Source organism: Crocuta crocuta, unplaced genomic scaffold (genome assembly GCF_008692635.1).
Source record: "Crocuta crocuta isolate KB4526 unplaced genomic scaffold, BGI_CrCroc_1.0 scaffold118, whole genome shotgun sequence".
In the NCBI taxonomy this organism is placed as follows: Eukaryota; Metazoa; Chordata; class Mammalia; order Carnivora; family Hyaenidae; genus Crocuta; species Crocuta crocuta.
Window position 1 is genome coordinate 11,032,765 of NW_027551558.1, and position 15,934 is coordinate 11,048,698.

General features: G+C 41.8%; 1 protein-coding gene across 1 annotated transcript in view; it reads left to right on the plus strand.

Annotated features, from left to right (window-relative positions):
- The first annotated feature begins 4,224 nt into the window (after nucleotides 1–4,224).
- LOC144219241 (calmodulin-lysine N-methyltransferase-like) overlaps nucleotides 4,225–15,934 on the plus strand; it is a 203,860-nt gene continuing 192,150 nt past the window's right edge. The window contains exon 1 of the mRNA XM_077749198.1: nucleotides 4,225–4,330. Within this exon, the coding sequence (XP_077605324.1) occupies nucleotides 4,225–4,330 (106 nt within the window). The remainder of the gene's footprint in view (nucleotides 4,331–15,934) is intronic.

Consider the following 15,934-nt stretch of genomic DNA (forward strand, 5'->3'; position numbering starts at 1 on the left):
TAATTTATGTTTTGAAGCCATCACGGCAAGCTTTCTTTTCATTAAAGAGAAAACTTTAGCAGTTTATGAAGACCTCAAAGGAGAAGCTGACAGTCTGCAGCTTCGTTTAGTGCAAATAGTGGTTCATGGAGCGGCTTTAAGAACCTCTGCTCCTTCCATGATGATAAGCCTTCTGGGAAGCTGAAGGCAGGTGGAGGCCAGAAGGCAGCAGGGACATCTCCCTCTTGTTAAAAACATGAAATTAGAGAAGAACGTCATGCTGTGGATTGTCCATACTTTTAATTTTAATGAAAATGGCCTCATTAAAATCAAATGCCTGCCAAGACCTATATCTAGGAGGAAGCATGAGCCTCAAGGTTTAGGGCTACAGCGACTGCAGAACTAAGTGTAAATATCAGCAGAGATGTACTATGCTGGTATTTTTAATCGGATTGTTACTACTTTCCTTTATGCTCTGGTTAACATGTTTTGAGTGGCCTGATCCAAGCCTCATAAGCTCTATTATTATTATTTTTTAAAGATATTTATTTACTTGGTGAGGAGCGGCAGAGAGAGAGGAAGAGAGATAATCCCAAGCAGGCTCCGTGCTGTCCGCGCAGAGCCCGGCGCGGGGCTTGATCTCATAAACCATGAGATCGTGACCTAAGCCAAAACCAAGAGTTGGACATTTAACCAAGTGAGCCAACCAGGCACCCCAAGCTCTGTTATTTTTTAACACGTAATTCTACAGAATGCAAAAATTGTCAAGAAAGTTTATGTGGTTGGTTTTATAAGACTGCAAATTCTAATATTTACCAAATGTTTATGTAATTTAGTTGATCTCATGCAGTAATTATGTAATTTATTTCTCTTAAAATTATATCTTATGAGAATTCAGAATACTGGTTTGGTCTAGAGTCTTACGTAATTAACTTGATTTGTTGACGGATGTCTTTTAAAAAGAAAATCAACATCTATGAACAATCTGAGTTAGCATTTATTTATATAAAATTTTTTTTTGAATGTTTATTTATTATTTTGAGAAAGAAACAGAAGCAGGCTCCAGGCTCAGAGAGGTCAGCACAGAGTCTGACACAGGGCTCGATCTCCCAGACCAAGAGATCATGACCTGAGCCGAAGTCAGACTCTTAACCAACTGAGCCACCCAGGCACCCTGAGGTAGCATTCATTTTCATTTCTGTTCAGAGGGTGGTATATGTTGGTCAAACCAAAGCCAAGGGGCCAAGACAGGCCACATTCATGAAGTTCATGAGGTCCCATAAGCGTGCTGGTCAAAATCTGCTAGGCTACTGGTGGTGATAATAATTCAAAATATATAGGTTTTGCACAAGATTTGATATTTAAATGTAGTGCCTCCCGAAAGAGAAATATGAGAAAATAATTGCAAATTTCTATGACATCAAATACATTCCAAATTTATTCCCCAAATAGTCAAACTCTTTTATTAAACAATGGTTTTATGATTACCTAGCCATTTGGGAAACTTAGCAATTAAAGTTCAGGGTTATTTATTCTAGGCTGGTTCAGAAATTTGTTTATACCAATCAAGAGGGATTTTCAGCAGCTCCAACCTTCTTTTTCTTTTTTTAAGCTGGCAGAGTCAATGGTTAAAGGACAAAAATTCTAAACTGATTGAGTTACAAATGAATACAGTGTTAATTAAGCCAGGCCATTGTCTTTAAAGTGGAGTTAGTACATTGGAAGTCAGATTTCTCTTGCTGTTTAGTCAAACTGCCTAAGGCTGCAACTGCTTCCTTATTAGGTTACTGGCTATGGGGAGATGCCATTGTTTGCTGCTGTAGCTAGGCTTTCTGTTAAAAATCACAGCATGAGGCTTACTCGGCTGCAACCATTATCCAGTGCTAACATGTCACTAAAGGTCTGCTAATAGAACAAGAGGAAAAATATCAATCTTTAATTTTAGAACAGCTGAGTAACCTGTAGCACCTGTTCATTTTCTCTCATCAACCCATTTAAAACTAGACTAGAGTGATCCTTTGATGGGCAGGCTAACAGATCCTCATGCCTTTTTTTCCCTTTTTCTTTTCTTACCAGAGGGAAATTTAGAATTTAAGCAAGAATGAAGACAAGAAAAAAAAAAAAAACCGTAGGTAAATTTTTCTTAAAAATTATTTCAGAGGTAGGCTAAGCTGATGTAATCCAGTGATGACTAGGTTATTATAAATAATTTTCAGAAAGGATAGTTTTGTTTAATTTTCCGAGCTGCATTTTGCAGATAAAAGTTAATCAATGAGGACACACTACAGTGGTCAAAGGAGCAAAATTTCTCTAAAAAGCCAGAAACTCTTACACGCTGTAAATGACAAGTGTACATTTACCTATTCAAATAAAATGAGCAATTAGAACTGCGCAGCTGCTAGCTTTCCCTTTATGGAGGCTCCTTCACAGTATGGGGCAAAATTGAAGAAGTCATTTGTTTTAGGAGAGGTGAACACAAAGCATGACTTCTGCAAACTTCCGTTAATCAATGCAAGTTTCAAAACGTTTCCAGTGATATTACACCAAGTTCTACATACAGCAAACAAATGAATAATAGTAAAGGCAGTAAGAATCACTTAGTAGACCTTTAAATCTCAGAGCGTATCCATCTTTCATGTAGTGAAATTTGAAAGTAAATTATTATTCTGAGCCAATCACTTACCGAGGTATCGAGAACATCAAGATAAGTAGTAATACTGCATGTACCCTGCTGTCCAGTATGGAACTTGTGATCTCTTATTGATCCTCTACCTGAAACATTTTTGCAGAGCTAGTACACCTATACTTTTGGTTTAGTTTGGTTTTTATGTTTTTGCAGGTGACAAAATTGAGACATGGGAGGTTGTGACTTGCCTAAGGTAACACGATAAAGGAATTCAAAGAATCTAGGATTTCGACTTCTAATCGAGGGCTTCTTCCTTCCTTCCTTCCTTCCTTCCTTCCTTCCTTCCTTCCTTCCTTCCTTCCCTCTTTCCTTCCTATACCAAGATGAAACCACCAGAGGGGAGAAGGGAATTACAAAAATTACAGTTTTAAAGGACACCTTGTGGACTAATACAAGAATGGCCTAACGGCATGGGAGGATTTGATTCAAAAAAATTAATTATAGTGATGGAAATCCAGAAGCCAGTTACATTTTAAGTGCCTTCAAAAGGGGATGTCAACAAAATAACAAATTACACCATTTACACAGTTACCTTTTCTTTATAACATTCATTCTGGCATCTGATCACATTCTTCCAGATTTGGCTCTCAGAAATACCTTAGACTGGTATGACACACACACACGCACACACATGCACACGCACACCTTTGACCGATTTCACATCTGAGATCTGCCATTTAGCCCTAAAATCTCCTTAGCCCAAAGCTGCCACTGCCCTTGTCCCGGGCCTTCCAACTTCTAGCATTTTCTTCCGTGGTCACTTGTGTGCCGCCTCTGTCCTGAGGTCCACATCAGAGCAGGCTCAGCCTCATTCTGCCACGACCATTTCCATCATCACAAGGACTTGATCTGTTTCACGTTTTATGGAATCGATAAATCTCATCCCTAAAGAGTCCAGCAGGCCTTTGATTCCTGACCTGACATTTGCTAATGCTCTTCCTGATGACCTGCCACTACGGATCTGCAGCCCTGCACTCGGTGTTTGACAACACTCATAATATGAATCAATATTCAGCATTCAGCAAGTGAGCGGGGGAGTCCTTTCACTGCTGCAAAAGGCAGCACTGCCCCTGGGCAGCTGTCAGAAATGGGTAGTTATTAATAGCCCTCTCTTTTCACTTAGCATAGTCAGTAGGGGTCAGGCATGAAATGATTTAATCAGTTTATGATATCTGTGACAGAGAGCACTTAAAATGTAATCACAAAATTTAGGTAGAAGTGTCCCTGGGCTGTTGTAATGTTTTTCTCACTTAATTTTCCCTAATGCTGATGCAGCTCAGGGCGCTCGGAGACTGACCACACAACGGCGAAATGACACATGACGCGGCGTTGCTTTCATTTCCCCCTCCGTCAATGTGCCTTGTGAGTGGGATTTGCCACTTTCGAGTATAGACTGTAAATCCCTAAGGGTAAATAAGGATAAATCTCCTGGGTTGGCTTGGCGGGCTCTGCAGAAATGTGTTGGTTGTCGAGGGGTCCTGTGGGTAGAGAAAGGAACCTGATTGGACAGAACGAACTCAGGAGTGCATGTCTCTCTCTGATCCCCAAAGAAAGTGTGAATGTATTCGAGTCCGGAGAGCGTGATCCAGGTTCAACAGCCTCCACTCCAGTACCGGTGGTCTCGATCGGCCTTCAGGCAGCCCCTTGGAGCTTCGCTCGTCAGAAGTAAGAATAAAATCTGGTGTAGGCCGATGGCTTGGGAGGACAGTGCCTCAGCAAGACTGCTCAAGCTGGGAGTTCAGGGTTCAAGTAAGAAGAGGGAGTCAGGAAATGGTAGATGAAAGATTAACCTAACAGACAGTGAAGGGAATCGTTACAGGTTGACGGTTAGCAGTACATGGAACGAGATCGGACACAGTGGTTGGAGCTTAGAGTCAGAGAGCCCCAGGTTCCAGACCCCATCCCTGTACCTTCATTTCTTCATTAGAAAGAGTGTCCCCATTTCATAGGGTTAGCATGAGAATTAAGTAAGGGCTTATACAAAGTGTCTGGCAGATAGTAAATTACGTCACTTCCCCTTCTCTCCTTATCCACAGTGAGCTAAATTTAGTTAATTTTAATGCAATAGGGAGGACGGGATTAAGCTGAAATTCAGGTGGAAAGAGGCGTCCCCACAGCTGTCCCGTCCCTGGCTGTGCCTCCCGCGGCACTGTCCTGCCGCTGGCTCGCTTCCGCATCAGAAGCACACTGGCCACGCTCACTATCCCGTTGGAGGAGTGGGGAAAAGCCTCAGCTTAGAACGTTTTCCTACAAATTTAGGGAAATGGAAGAAAGACAAAAGCATAGACATATGCTGTGTTTAGGTGTGTGATGCTAACCTTAATTAATATTTGCCCCCCAAATGGGCTTAGTTCTTTCACTCAACAGATACTTACTTAGTGCCTCCTACGTGTTAGCGTAGTTTATGGGCACAGCCAGCTCCGGATGCCCTCCTGCCTCAGCCCCGACTCTGCTCGATATCACAGAATGAATGTTAGACAGATACATGTCACTTCTAGTCCCAGTCTAGAGTCTTCTATGAATCCAAAGCCTTGGAAGCTCTTCCATTATCCAAGACCATTGTTCTCTATGCCGACTTTGTTTCTCACTGGTTCTCAGCTAGGAAGTCACAGTCACACATGAAACCACAAGCCTTGATAACACTTGTCTCCTGCGGTAGGCAGAGTTCTCAAATGGCCCTCACGATTCTTGGTCCTTGCTGTGCACACACCTTCTCCCATGTGTTCAGTCAAATGCTAATCTAGGTATTGCTATGGTAGGATTTTTGTGGTCATAATTCAGGTCCCAAGTCAGACCTTAAGGCAGGGAGTGTATCTGGGTAGACTTGGCCTAATCCAATGAGCCCTTTAAATATGAGCCTAGAGGTCAGAAACAGTAAGTCAGAGACTGGAAGCATGAGAAGGATATACTGACTTGAAGATGGAAGGAGCCACATGGCAAGGAGTGCCGGTAGCCTCTAAAGCAGAGAGTGGCCCCTGGGTGACAATAGCAACGAATAGGTGACCTCTGTCTCTCAAACACAAGAAGCTGAATCTTACCAACACAAATGAGCTTGGTAGCGGATTTTTCCCCAGAGCCTCCAGATGAGAACGTCTGGTTGATGCCTCAATTTCAGCCTGTGATGCCCTGAGCAGAGAGCCCACCCATGCCATGCCAGACTTCTGACCTACAAGATGATGAACTAATCACGGGGTACTGTTTTAAGCTGCCAAGTTTGTGGTAATTTGTTACACAGTAATAGAAAACGAATGCATCTTCTCTCTTTGATGCTTGCCTTTTCCATATTAGTTTCCTCCTAGGCCAGAGGGAAACAGAGTCTCCTTTTTCTGTTTTCATATAGAATCCATTAAGTTCTTCTTTCTGTTGGAGGAAAATGTTCCCAATTCGTTTGTAGAAAGAGATGGTTGTGATGTTCTGAAGCTAGTGAATGACTCAGGCTTTCTTCAGTTTACCAGCTCTGTCCACTTCTTTGGGCTCTCTTTGGTGACTGATCACTCAGGCACCCCCTGGGGGAATTCCCCACCAGAGTACTATGATTATAGTTCTATAATCCCCAAAACACGGAAAATTTACATTGAGTGGCAAACATAATTCGCCCCAAGGGAAGAGAAGAATCCTTCGCTCACAGCAGGAAGACTCCATTTTTTCCTGTCAAGCCACCTGCCACAACCTCTGGAACTGCTCGTGTATTTTAAAAACATTTCTTGACAGGATCATTATCCTTTTGTTTATTGGCTTATCATAAGGACCCCGAAAGCCTCAAATTCCAGTTAACCCGTGTCCTCTGTGATGTCCTCCAACCCCACCCACTGCTGGGCTTTCATCTTGGAAGGACAGAATGGGTCTTCTTGAACGTCTTGAACTTTGGCCGCACATTTTGGTTACAGAGCCAGCTCCGTCGCGTTCAAAGTCATGGTGTTATATGGCGGGCATCTTTACTCCAGCCTTCCCTTGTTTAGTGTGTCGTTCTTGTTAGCTTTAGAATCTAGGATTTTTAAAATATGAGCGATTCACTTTGGTCTGTCAGAATTGGAAGTAACATTAAGAGGTGGGCAGAAAATGGGGGAGGGGAGTGTGTGTAGAGAGTCATATTTACAGAAATGTCTTGCTAGAGAGGACAGTGTCAGCACAAAGAACATCAACATCTTTATGCATATGTGTATATATATATATATATGTTTTAAACTGACAACCATATAAGAGTGTATTTACATATAAAATGCATATATGAAAATTCCATATGTGGGATAGTAAATATTTTTTAAATGTTTATTATTTATTTTTGAGAGAGAGAGAGAGAGTGGGAGGGGCAGAGAGAAAGGGAGACAGAGAATCCCAAGCAGGCTCCACTCTGTCAGCACAGAGCCCTACGTAGGGCTCGATGCCACTAACTGTGAGATCATGACCTGAGCGTAGATCAAGAGTCATACGCTTAACCAACTGAGCCACCCAGGTACCCTGGGGTAGTAAATGATTTAGATCAATTCTGAAATGTCTACTAGAAGGTTGACATTAAGCAAGGCTCTGGGGACACAGTGAACACAGGGAATCTCTAGGCTCCTCATACCTTTTTTTTCCATTCCCATGTGGTGGATATGGGGAAGAAGTCAGTAACCAAATAATATCTGTTGAGCATTTATTCACTGTCTTCTAAACCAAAGGAGTGCTCTAGAAGCTTGCAGTGTCCGGATGAGTTATATCTGTGGTTCCCTCTTTTCCACGTGTCTTGTATTTGGGAATTAAGCCAATGATGTAATGCCTCATACAATGCAAGATTCCTTGTATATATATACAAGGAATGTATATATATATACATTCCTTGTATATCTTCACAGGGACTGCCAAAAATGGGGCTTGAGACCAAAATTTTAAACTCTCTGTTCAGTGAATGCCCACCTACCTAAATTACCTAAATTCCTGTACATAAGGTAGGACATCTTGCAAGACCTAAAAGTCAATGTATTGTAAAGCGGTTTCTTCAGTGTCTTGTTTGGTAAAACGCTATCCATTCCCTGAAGCCACACAATTCCAGGTGGTGTTCCAAAGTTCCAGACAGAGTACGCCCCTGTAATCTAATCACAAGATTACACAGTACTGTTAAACTTGGGGCAGAAACCCACATCTGCAAGATCTTTATTCTCACTCGTACATTGCCCAGACAAAGAATTGTTGCGGGATTCCACCCCGTTTCACGCAGTAGTTGGGCATGCCTTAGATGTCGCATTCACTGAAGTTGTAAATTTACTTTAGAAATCTGAGCGCCGAGACCTCAAATTCCCATTGTCCAGGTGATTCTCAGCAGATGGCTTAAGCGTAACGTTGGAAGGGTTGCATGTTCTGGAGGGAATTGTGCTTGTTGCCCTTTGTATTCCTCTGGCCATTACTGAGGGGCCTTGAAGCTCCCCGGAGTTTCATGCATAAGAAAGAAAGGTGTCGAATTTGCTTACTTGAGTAGTTTTATCAGGGTCACCTGTGATCTAGGCATTTAACATTCAGTTGCAAGAGAGAATTCCCAACAAAATGATGCTGGAACACAGCCAGTCCATTAGCATTGAGGCCATGCTTTCTTGAAAACATCCTGGCTGGGCTTTAAACCAAAGAATGCTTTTTAAACGGCAGCAATGGAAAAGATTTGTTGAACTTTTATGTCTCTATAGATGAATTTGTGTGGAAGAATCGCAATCATTATCAACGCAGTAAACTTTGGGACATCACAGTGAGGCACTGTGCTAAGTGCTTTTGCGTGTTCCTTTCTTTGATCTTTGTAACAGCGCTGAGGATCACGTGATATTACTCCCACTTTCCATAAGAGAAAACTGAGGCAAGCGCATGATCTGCCTTTAAATAGCTATGGAGAACTTTCCTTAATGGTATGTTGGCATTTGTATCAGAACCAATGTAACTGACTCTGGGCAAAGTACACTATGGGTTTATAACGTATCGATAAGCATTCACAGTGACACACACTGCCATTTTGTCTATAGTCACTCATACTTCTGAATCTTTAATAGAATTCAGAAGAGAAAAATAGAAAAGCTCCGTTTTACTTCTGTCTTTCTCATTAGTGAGCTGTGCAAACTAAGCCAAGTCACTGACCTGTCTCGGGCTTGACCTTCTACTCAGGAAATGGAGGATCTTCCCTGGTGATTGTTACAGTCCGTGACAACTCTAAAATCCTGGAATTGTATACAGTTGGGGTCCTTCCACACTCAATATTGTAGCCGTGCTCAGAATCTGGAATGAGGACTGAGACGACTACTCACCCTCATATTTTCCATTTATTGAGCACCTATTATGTTTCAGGAGCCACGCTTAGCAATTTACAAAGACATCATCTTATTTAATCTCCACAACTATCCTACTAATATTGGTCCCATTCTACAAATGAAGAAACTGAGATACACAGAAGCTCAGTGATTTGTCCAGAGTCACACACAACGTGGTGAGAGAGCAGAGGCATGAAAACTTCTGACCACAAAGCACGCCTCTTAACATTGGGCAACTGCCTCCCATTCTTCTGCCTCAAGGTTAGAATAAGTTTATATAGTTTAGGTCGGACGGTTCTCCCTGACAGTCATAAGACAAATCTGCAGTGATTGTATTTTATTTTATTTTTTATGTTTTTTATTTATTTCTGAGTGAGAGAGAGACAGCATGAGCAGGGGAGGGTCAGAGAGAGAGAGGGGGACAGAATCTGAAATGGGCTCCAGGCTCTGAGCTAGCTGTCAGCACAGAGCTTGACGCGGGGCTCGAACCCACAAACCGTGAGATCATGACCTGAGCTGAAGTCAGACGCTTAACCGACTGAGCCACCCAGTCGCCCCAAATCTGCAGTGATTTTAGAGGAATGAACTATTTTAGAGGAAGGGAATAGGAAAGTTGGAAAATAAGGAAAGAGTTCCCCTTTTAGTCTGTGTCTTCCTCACCTAGTGCATGAAATATTAATGTGTTGTCTGTGCTGCTGACATTGATATTGATGTTGAGCTGAAATTGTTTTCATACCTACCACAAATCTTCAGATTGATTTGCATGTATGCGATTGAGAATGATTTTCCGTTCTTTATTACTCCTCTTGATAGTACTGAGTGTGATTTTCCTGGTGTTTTACATCCATCTCTGTGCATCTGATAGACACAACATTTTTAGGATGACCAAATACTTTATTGTACAAAAAAGGACCCTTTTGAGAGTGAAAGGGGGTGCTGGTAATCATTGTGCTACAGCAATAGCATAGACTAGGACTCTCCCAGGACACTAGCCTATATAGTCACTCTGGGCCTAGGAGAAGAGGTTTGTGGTTCTTATTTTAGTTGACAGGACAGATATTTAGCCTGAAATGTAAAACTCTCTCTTGAACTTATTAAAATTTATAAATCTTCATGGCAAGCATGTGTGGGGCAATGCCCACATGTCAGATTCCCCTTGGCATGAAGTTTGTACAAGGTAAGCTTAGCCCGAGTTCAAGGTCAGAATGCTCCTTTGTCATAGAAATGAAGTACCGGACATGTGCTACAATTTAAAGTTTCATGGCACATGAAGGTCTTTTGTTTAAAGTCAGGAGCACCTTCAACAAGTAGCAGCTGGTGTCCGAATATCTGTAATTGACCAACACAGTATTACACTCCAGGTAGTCTTGTTGGCCATTGAGCCAGAAGGTCACATGTGAAGATAGCATGTGAACCTTCCCCATTTTATACTTTCTTTTTTGTGTTGTTTTTTACATTTATTTATTTTTGAGAGACAGAGTGTGAGCAGGGGGAGGGGCAGAGGAGACACAGAATCCAAAGCAGGTTCCAGGCTCCGAGCAAACAGCACAGAGCCTGATGCGGGGCTCGAACCCACGAACTGTGAGATCATGACCTGAGCCGAAGTCGGACACTTAACCGACTGAGAAACCCAGCCGTGCCCCAATTTTATACTCTCATACAAGGGCTATAAGGACCCTAAGAAAAGATAAGTTGGCTTTTAACCTGTATTGTTTTATCCATTAAAAGGACATGGCCTCCTTTTGTCCAGGGGTGAGACACGTTTTTGTTTTTATTTTTGTTTTTGTTTTTGTTTTTGTTTTTCGAAATGTACTGAAAGAATGATCTTCCCCTCTGTGGCTTACCGGAGTTGTATGGTAAGGTCTTCCACAGTTGTATCCTTTTTTGCTCTATTTTGATAAATGATACTTTGTTCTAGTCTAACGAATGGTACAATTATTCACACAGCTCAGAGTTTTGAATTGTAATTTTCCACTGAATTAAAAATAATTTACCAAATGAAGACAATTTGATGGGTTTAAAATTTAAGACATTCCTCATACGAAGTGTCGTTCATTTGATCGGTTACCTGTATCGTTTGGTTGGGCCCTCTGGTTCTATAAAGCACAAACCTCAAAAAAAAATAATAATAATAATAGAGGCTCCAGGTATTAAGTGACTTGCAAATAAAAAAGTGTAGAGAATCTCAAGAAATGGAAACCTGTTTAGGTTTTAGAAATACTAAGTGTACTTACCCACTGTGACCATTTTTGCGACCTTATTCATTGAACAAGTATCTAGTGTCTGAATACTCGAGAGCGATTACCAGGATAACCACTAGACCTGCAAAGATGAGTAAGCTAGAGTTTCTGCCTCTAAGAAATTGTTTCATGGAGGAGATAGACGAGAAAGTAGGAAAAATTAAATGGCTAGTTAAGCATTGTGACCGAGGGATGTGTTCAGTGTGTAGGAACACCAAAATCTTCCTAGTAGTTAAGGAATAAATGCAAGCTGGACCAAGATCACTTGGGTTTGAATCCTGACTGCTACTGTTGGCTGTGTGCTTTTGGACAAGTTACTTGACCTTTACGTACTTCATTTTTGCTTCTGTAAAAGGAGCATAATAAAAATGGATTAATATCTTTAAGGCCCCTTGGAGGAGGGCACTTGTGGGGATGATCACTGGGTGTTATATGGAAACCAACTTGACAATAAACTATTAAAAAAAATATCTATAAGGCCCTTAGAACAGTGTCGGGTACCTAGTAAGTGCAGTATTGTAGTCTGTTATATAAGTAAAACTGAAGAGATGAGTAGAATTTCACCAGAGGGAGGTGGTTTGGGTTGGAATGGGAATAGGGGGAGATGGGGATTTTCCAGCAGAGGAAACTGCACGCATGTACAGACTGGACAAGAGTTCTAGAACTGCCTAAAAGAGTGAAAAGGCAGCAGCATCGAGGGAAGAAACTAGAGAGAGAAGCAGGAGCCATACTAGACAGTCTTCTATGAAAGCATGGCCACGATTTGCATTTTCAGATTCAGTTTTACGATATTTTCGTGGAAGATAGACTGGAAGGGGGGTTAATCCGAACAGGAAACCAGCCAAAGGCTTGTTGACGTAGTTCAAATTAAAAAATAAAATCACTGAGGCCTGAAACTAAGGGAATTGATAGTGGGAACAGGAGAGCAAGGGGGCCGTGTAGAGAGCTGGTAACAAAGTAGAGTTTGTTAGGATTCGGTGACTATTTGAATGAGTGGGATAAGGGATGAGGGGGAATCATTTGTGAGTCCCAGGCCTCTGGCTTGTGTAACGGGTAATGCTGAAGCCGGGATCACAAGAAGAACAAATGAGGGTGAGAGCTGGGGCAGGAGGGTGAGTTTCATTTGAGGTATTTTGAGTGTGCAGAATCTGTGGGACAGTTGGTTAGAAGAGTCGTCCCATTAGGCCTTCAGCTGTTCAGAGGTGGAGGGCTCAGCAGAGAGGTCTCAGCTGGAGAAATGGATTCAGGAGTCTTCCTCAAGTGCATGTGAGTTGAAGCCATGATAGTGGGGGCATAACATGAAGAAGAGGAATGAAGAAAGAATAGAGTTTAGGATGGATTCCTGGTGATCACAAATTTGAAGAGTAGATAGTAGCAAACAAAACCATGGGAAATAGACTGAAAACTAATGCCCAGAGAGGAGGAAGCCCAGGAGAAGGGGTTGTCATAGAAACCAAGGGAGGAGAAACTTTCGAGAGGGAAAAAGTGGTCAACCATGTCAGATCCTGCAGAGATGCTGGAAAGATGAGGACAGAAAAGTATCCATTGAATTTAGCAACAAAGAGGTCATTATTGATTTTGGCCAGAGAGGCCTCCAGGGGGTAATAAGGAGTGGCAGCCAGATTGCAGTGGGTTGAGGAGTGAACGGGAGGAGAGGACGTCTGGCTTATCTCTAAAAGAAATCCAGATATGGGGAGCAGCAGAAAGGAGAGGGTCGGGGCATACCTGCCCATTAAGTGGCATCTCCAGTGCAAAGTGAAAGGTTATTAACAAATAGATACATGTTAGAAGGATGTAGTTTTATTTCGGGGAGAAACTGTACAGAAAATATCCACCCCACCCCACCCTCATGAGTGCAACAGCATGCAAAAAAAATTTATCTTTTTCAGTCTCCCCTTATGTGGTTTGCTTTGTCTCTTTTCGCAGAGGAGATGCCTTCCTTCTTAATTTACCTAGACATAAGATTCATTCATAATTAATGGCAATGTGGTTTTCAAGCTTTATTTGTCACAGAAATGTCCAGTAGAAATGATAACGGTAATAGCTGCTGTTTCATCCTCTTTCTGATGTTGCTTCAATCTTATTCACGGCTCTGCAGGAGCACAGCACTAAAAGGAGGCAATTGGAATATCTTTGGTCTTGTTTCTGTTTTGGGGGTAGGGCTGTACTTAAATAGTGATGCATTCTCTCACTGTTTGTTGTTGTTTTTGTTGTTGTTTACATTTATTTATTTTTGAGAGACAGAGACAGACAGAGCCCAGGTAGAGGAAGGGCAGAAAGAGAGGGAGACACAGAATCTGAAGCAGGCTCCAGGCTCTGGGTTGTCAGCACAGAGCCCGACATGGGGCTCAAACCCATGAACTGCAAGATCATGACCTGAGCCAAAGTTGGACGCTTAACCGACGGAGCCACCCAGGCACCCCTGCATGCTCTCATTTGAAGAAATAAGACTCACACATGAAATAAATAGGAAGCAATACTGAACTGTGTTTAATAAGGCACTTAATTTTATAGTACTATGAGGGCAATCATTTTGTTTGTTTTGCAGTCTGTTTTTGAAGAGGATGAATACTAGTGAGATGGTCTGATGGTATTGCTTCTGATCTGGAGTTGACCTGTTGGAATACTTTGAACAACACTCATTTTATGTCTTCCTTTCCTCTTCCATGTGTAAAATAGAAACCATAATAGGAGTAATAATATCTTTAGGAAAGGCTTGGAAAAAAAAATTATACATAATTAAATGGATGGTTGGTACCATATTTTTGAGTCATTGTCCATTTGCTTATACCAGCACGTGACCACGTTATGTAGAGAGATGATTTTTTAAAGGCACTTTTAATTATTTTCTGGATGTTTCCATTACATGTTGATAGACAAATGTTCCTTGTGTTTAATTATATAACATATAATAATATTAAGGGAGAATAATAAAATATTGAGGGATAGGAGGCAGTTTAAGACTTAGATTAGGGGCACCTCGGTGGCTCAGTCGGTTGAGCATCTGACTTCGGCTCAGGTCATGATCTCCTGGTTTGTGAGTTCGAGCCCCAGGTTGGACTCTGTGCAGACAGCTCAGAGACTGGAGCCTGCTTCATATTCTATGTCTCCCTCTCTCTGCCCCTACCCCACTTGTGCTCTGTCTCTCCCTGTCTCTCAAAAATAAATAAATGTAAAAAATAAAAAAAATTAAGAAAAAGAATTAGATTAGCCATTGCTCTCTGCCTTCTATCAATTTAAGTTGCCCCCCCTTCTCTCTCATGTCAGTCGATTTAAAATACCTGTGAGCAGCACCGTGCCTGGCTTTAAAGAAAGATGTATGTGATGAGTCTCTCCTTGAGATTAGCAACTGCAGTAGTATTGTCAGTTGTTTTTTTTAATGACCTAGTGATTTTTTAAAAACTTATTTCTGAGAGAGAGAGAGAAAAAGAGCGAGAGAGAGCATGAGCAGGGAAGGGTCAGAGAGAGAGGGAGACACAGAATCCGAGGCAGGCTCCAGGCTCTGAGCTAGCCATCAGCACAGAGCCCGACACGGGGCTCGAACCCACAATTGTGAGATCATGACCCGAGCTGAAGTCGGATGCCCAACCGACTGAGCCACCCAGGCGCCCCTGTCAGTTTTTTTAAAAAGCTCTCTCTCACTGTCACAGATTCCATGGTGCTTGCTAAGTTTAGACCTTGGACTGTGCTAGGTTACCTATATTAAAGGCTATAAGGAATGCTTGTACCTTCTGTTGTAGCCCCAAAGGATGTTTCCCAAGGCAAAAGTCCATCTTAAATAGACAGGGTTCAGAGAGACTTGTTAATTATTTCTCAGTATCTATAACAGATGATTCTTCAAATCATGCCACTAGAGGCATCCAACTTGAGAGCTGTTGGATTAGAAGCACAACCTAGTGATGGCATTGTTTTAATTAGGGCACAATATTTGTGAGATCATGGAACGGTAGTGTTGGAAGGGGATGTACAGTCTTTTCTTCCATCTATTCCCCCCAATGCAGGAACCCCTCCAATAAGCATCTTGACAGGCTTGTGAGCATATTTGCTCCAAAAAGTACACTCCTTTTGAGGGGAGTACATGGTTAGACCATTGTTTAACCATGTGTGAGGAAATATACCCCAGAATGAGCCTAAATGTATCTTTATGTTATAATGTACACTCTTTGTCCTCTCTCTGGAATACTACCCCATTTCATAAGACTCCTTCCAATATTTGAGGACAACTCCAATGGCTTTATTTTTTTCATTAAAATTTTTGTTAATGTTTATTTTATTTTTAAGAGAGAGAAAGACAAAGTATGAGCAGGAGAGGGGCAGAGAGAGAGAGGGAGACACAGAATCGGAAGCAGGCTCCAGGCTCCAAGCTGTCAGCACAGAGCCTGACACAGAGCTTGAACCCATGAACTGGGGGATCAAGACCTGAGCTGAAGTCAGACACTTAACCGACTGAGCCACCCAGGCACCCCTCTCATAGCTTTTTAAAGTCTTCATTTCTTCAGACTATGAATTTCTGTTTTGTATAACCACTTAATTTTTTTTTAACATGGTCTTTAGACTTTTTACCCTCTTCTGTACTGAATCTGTCATCCCTTTGAAAGGTGCGTCTCGCACTGGGTCCAGTATAGCAGACTATTACATCTGTGCATCTGGGCCCACTACTTACTGAAGCCTAATTAAGAAGTAGGTAAGAGAATGTCATATGGTGCCTGAAATAGGTGGTTGAATTAGAATTATATCATTGGTTCATGATGAAGCATTTTATG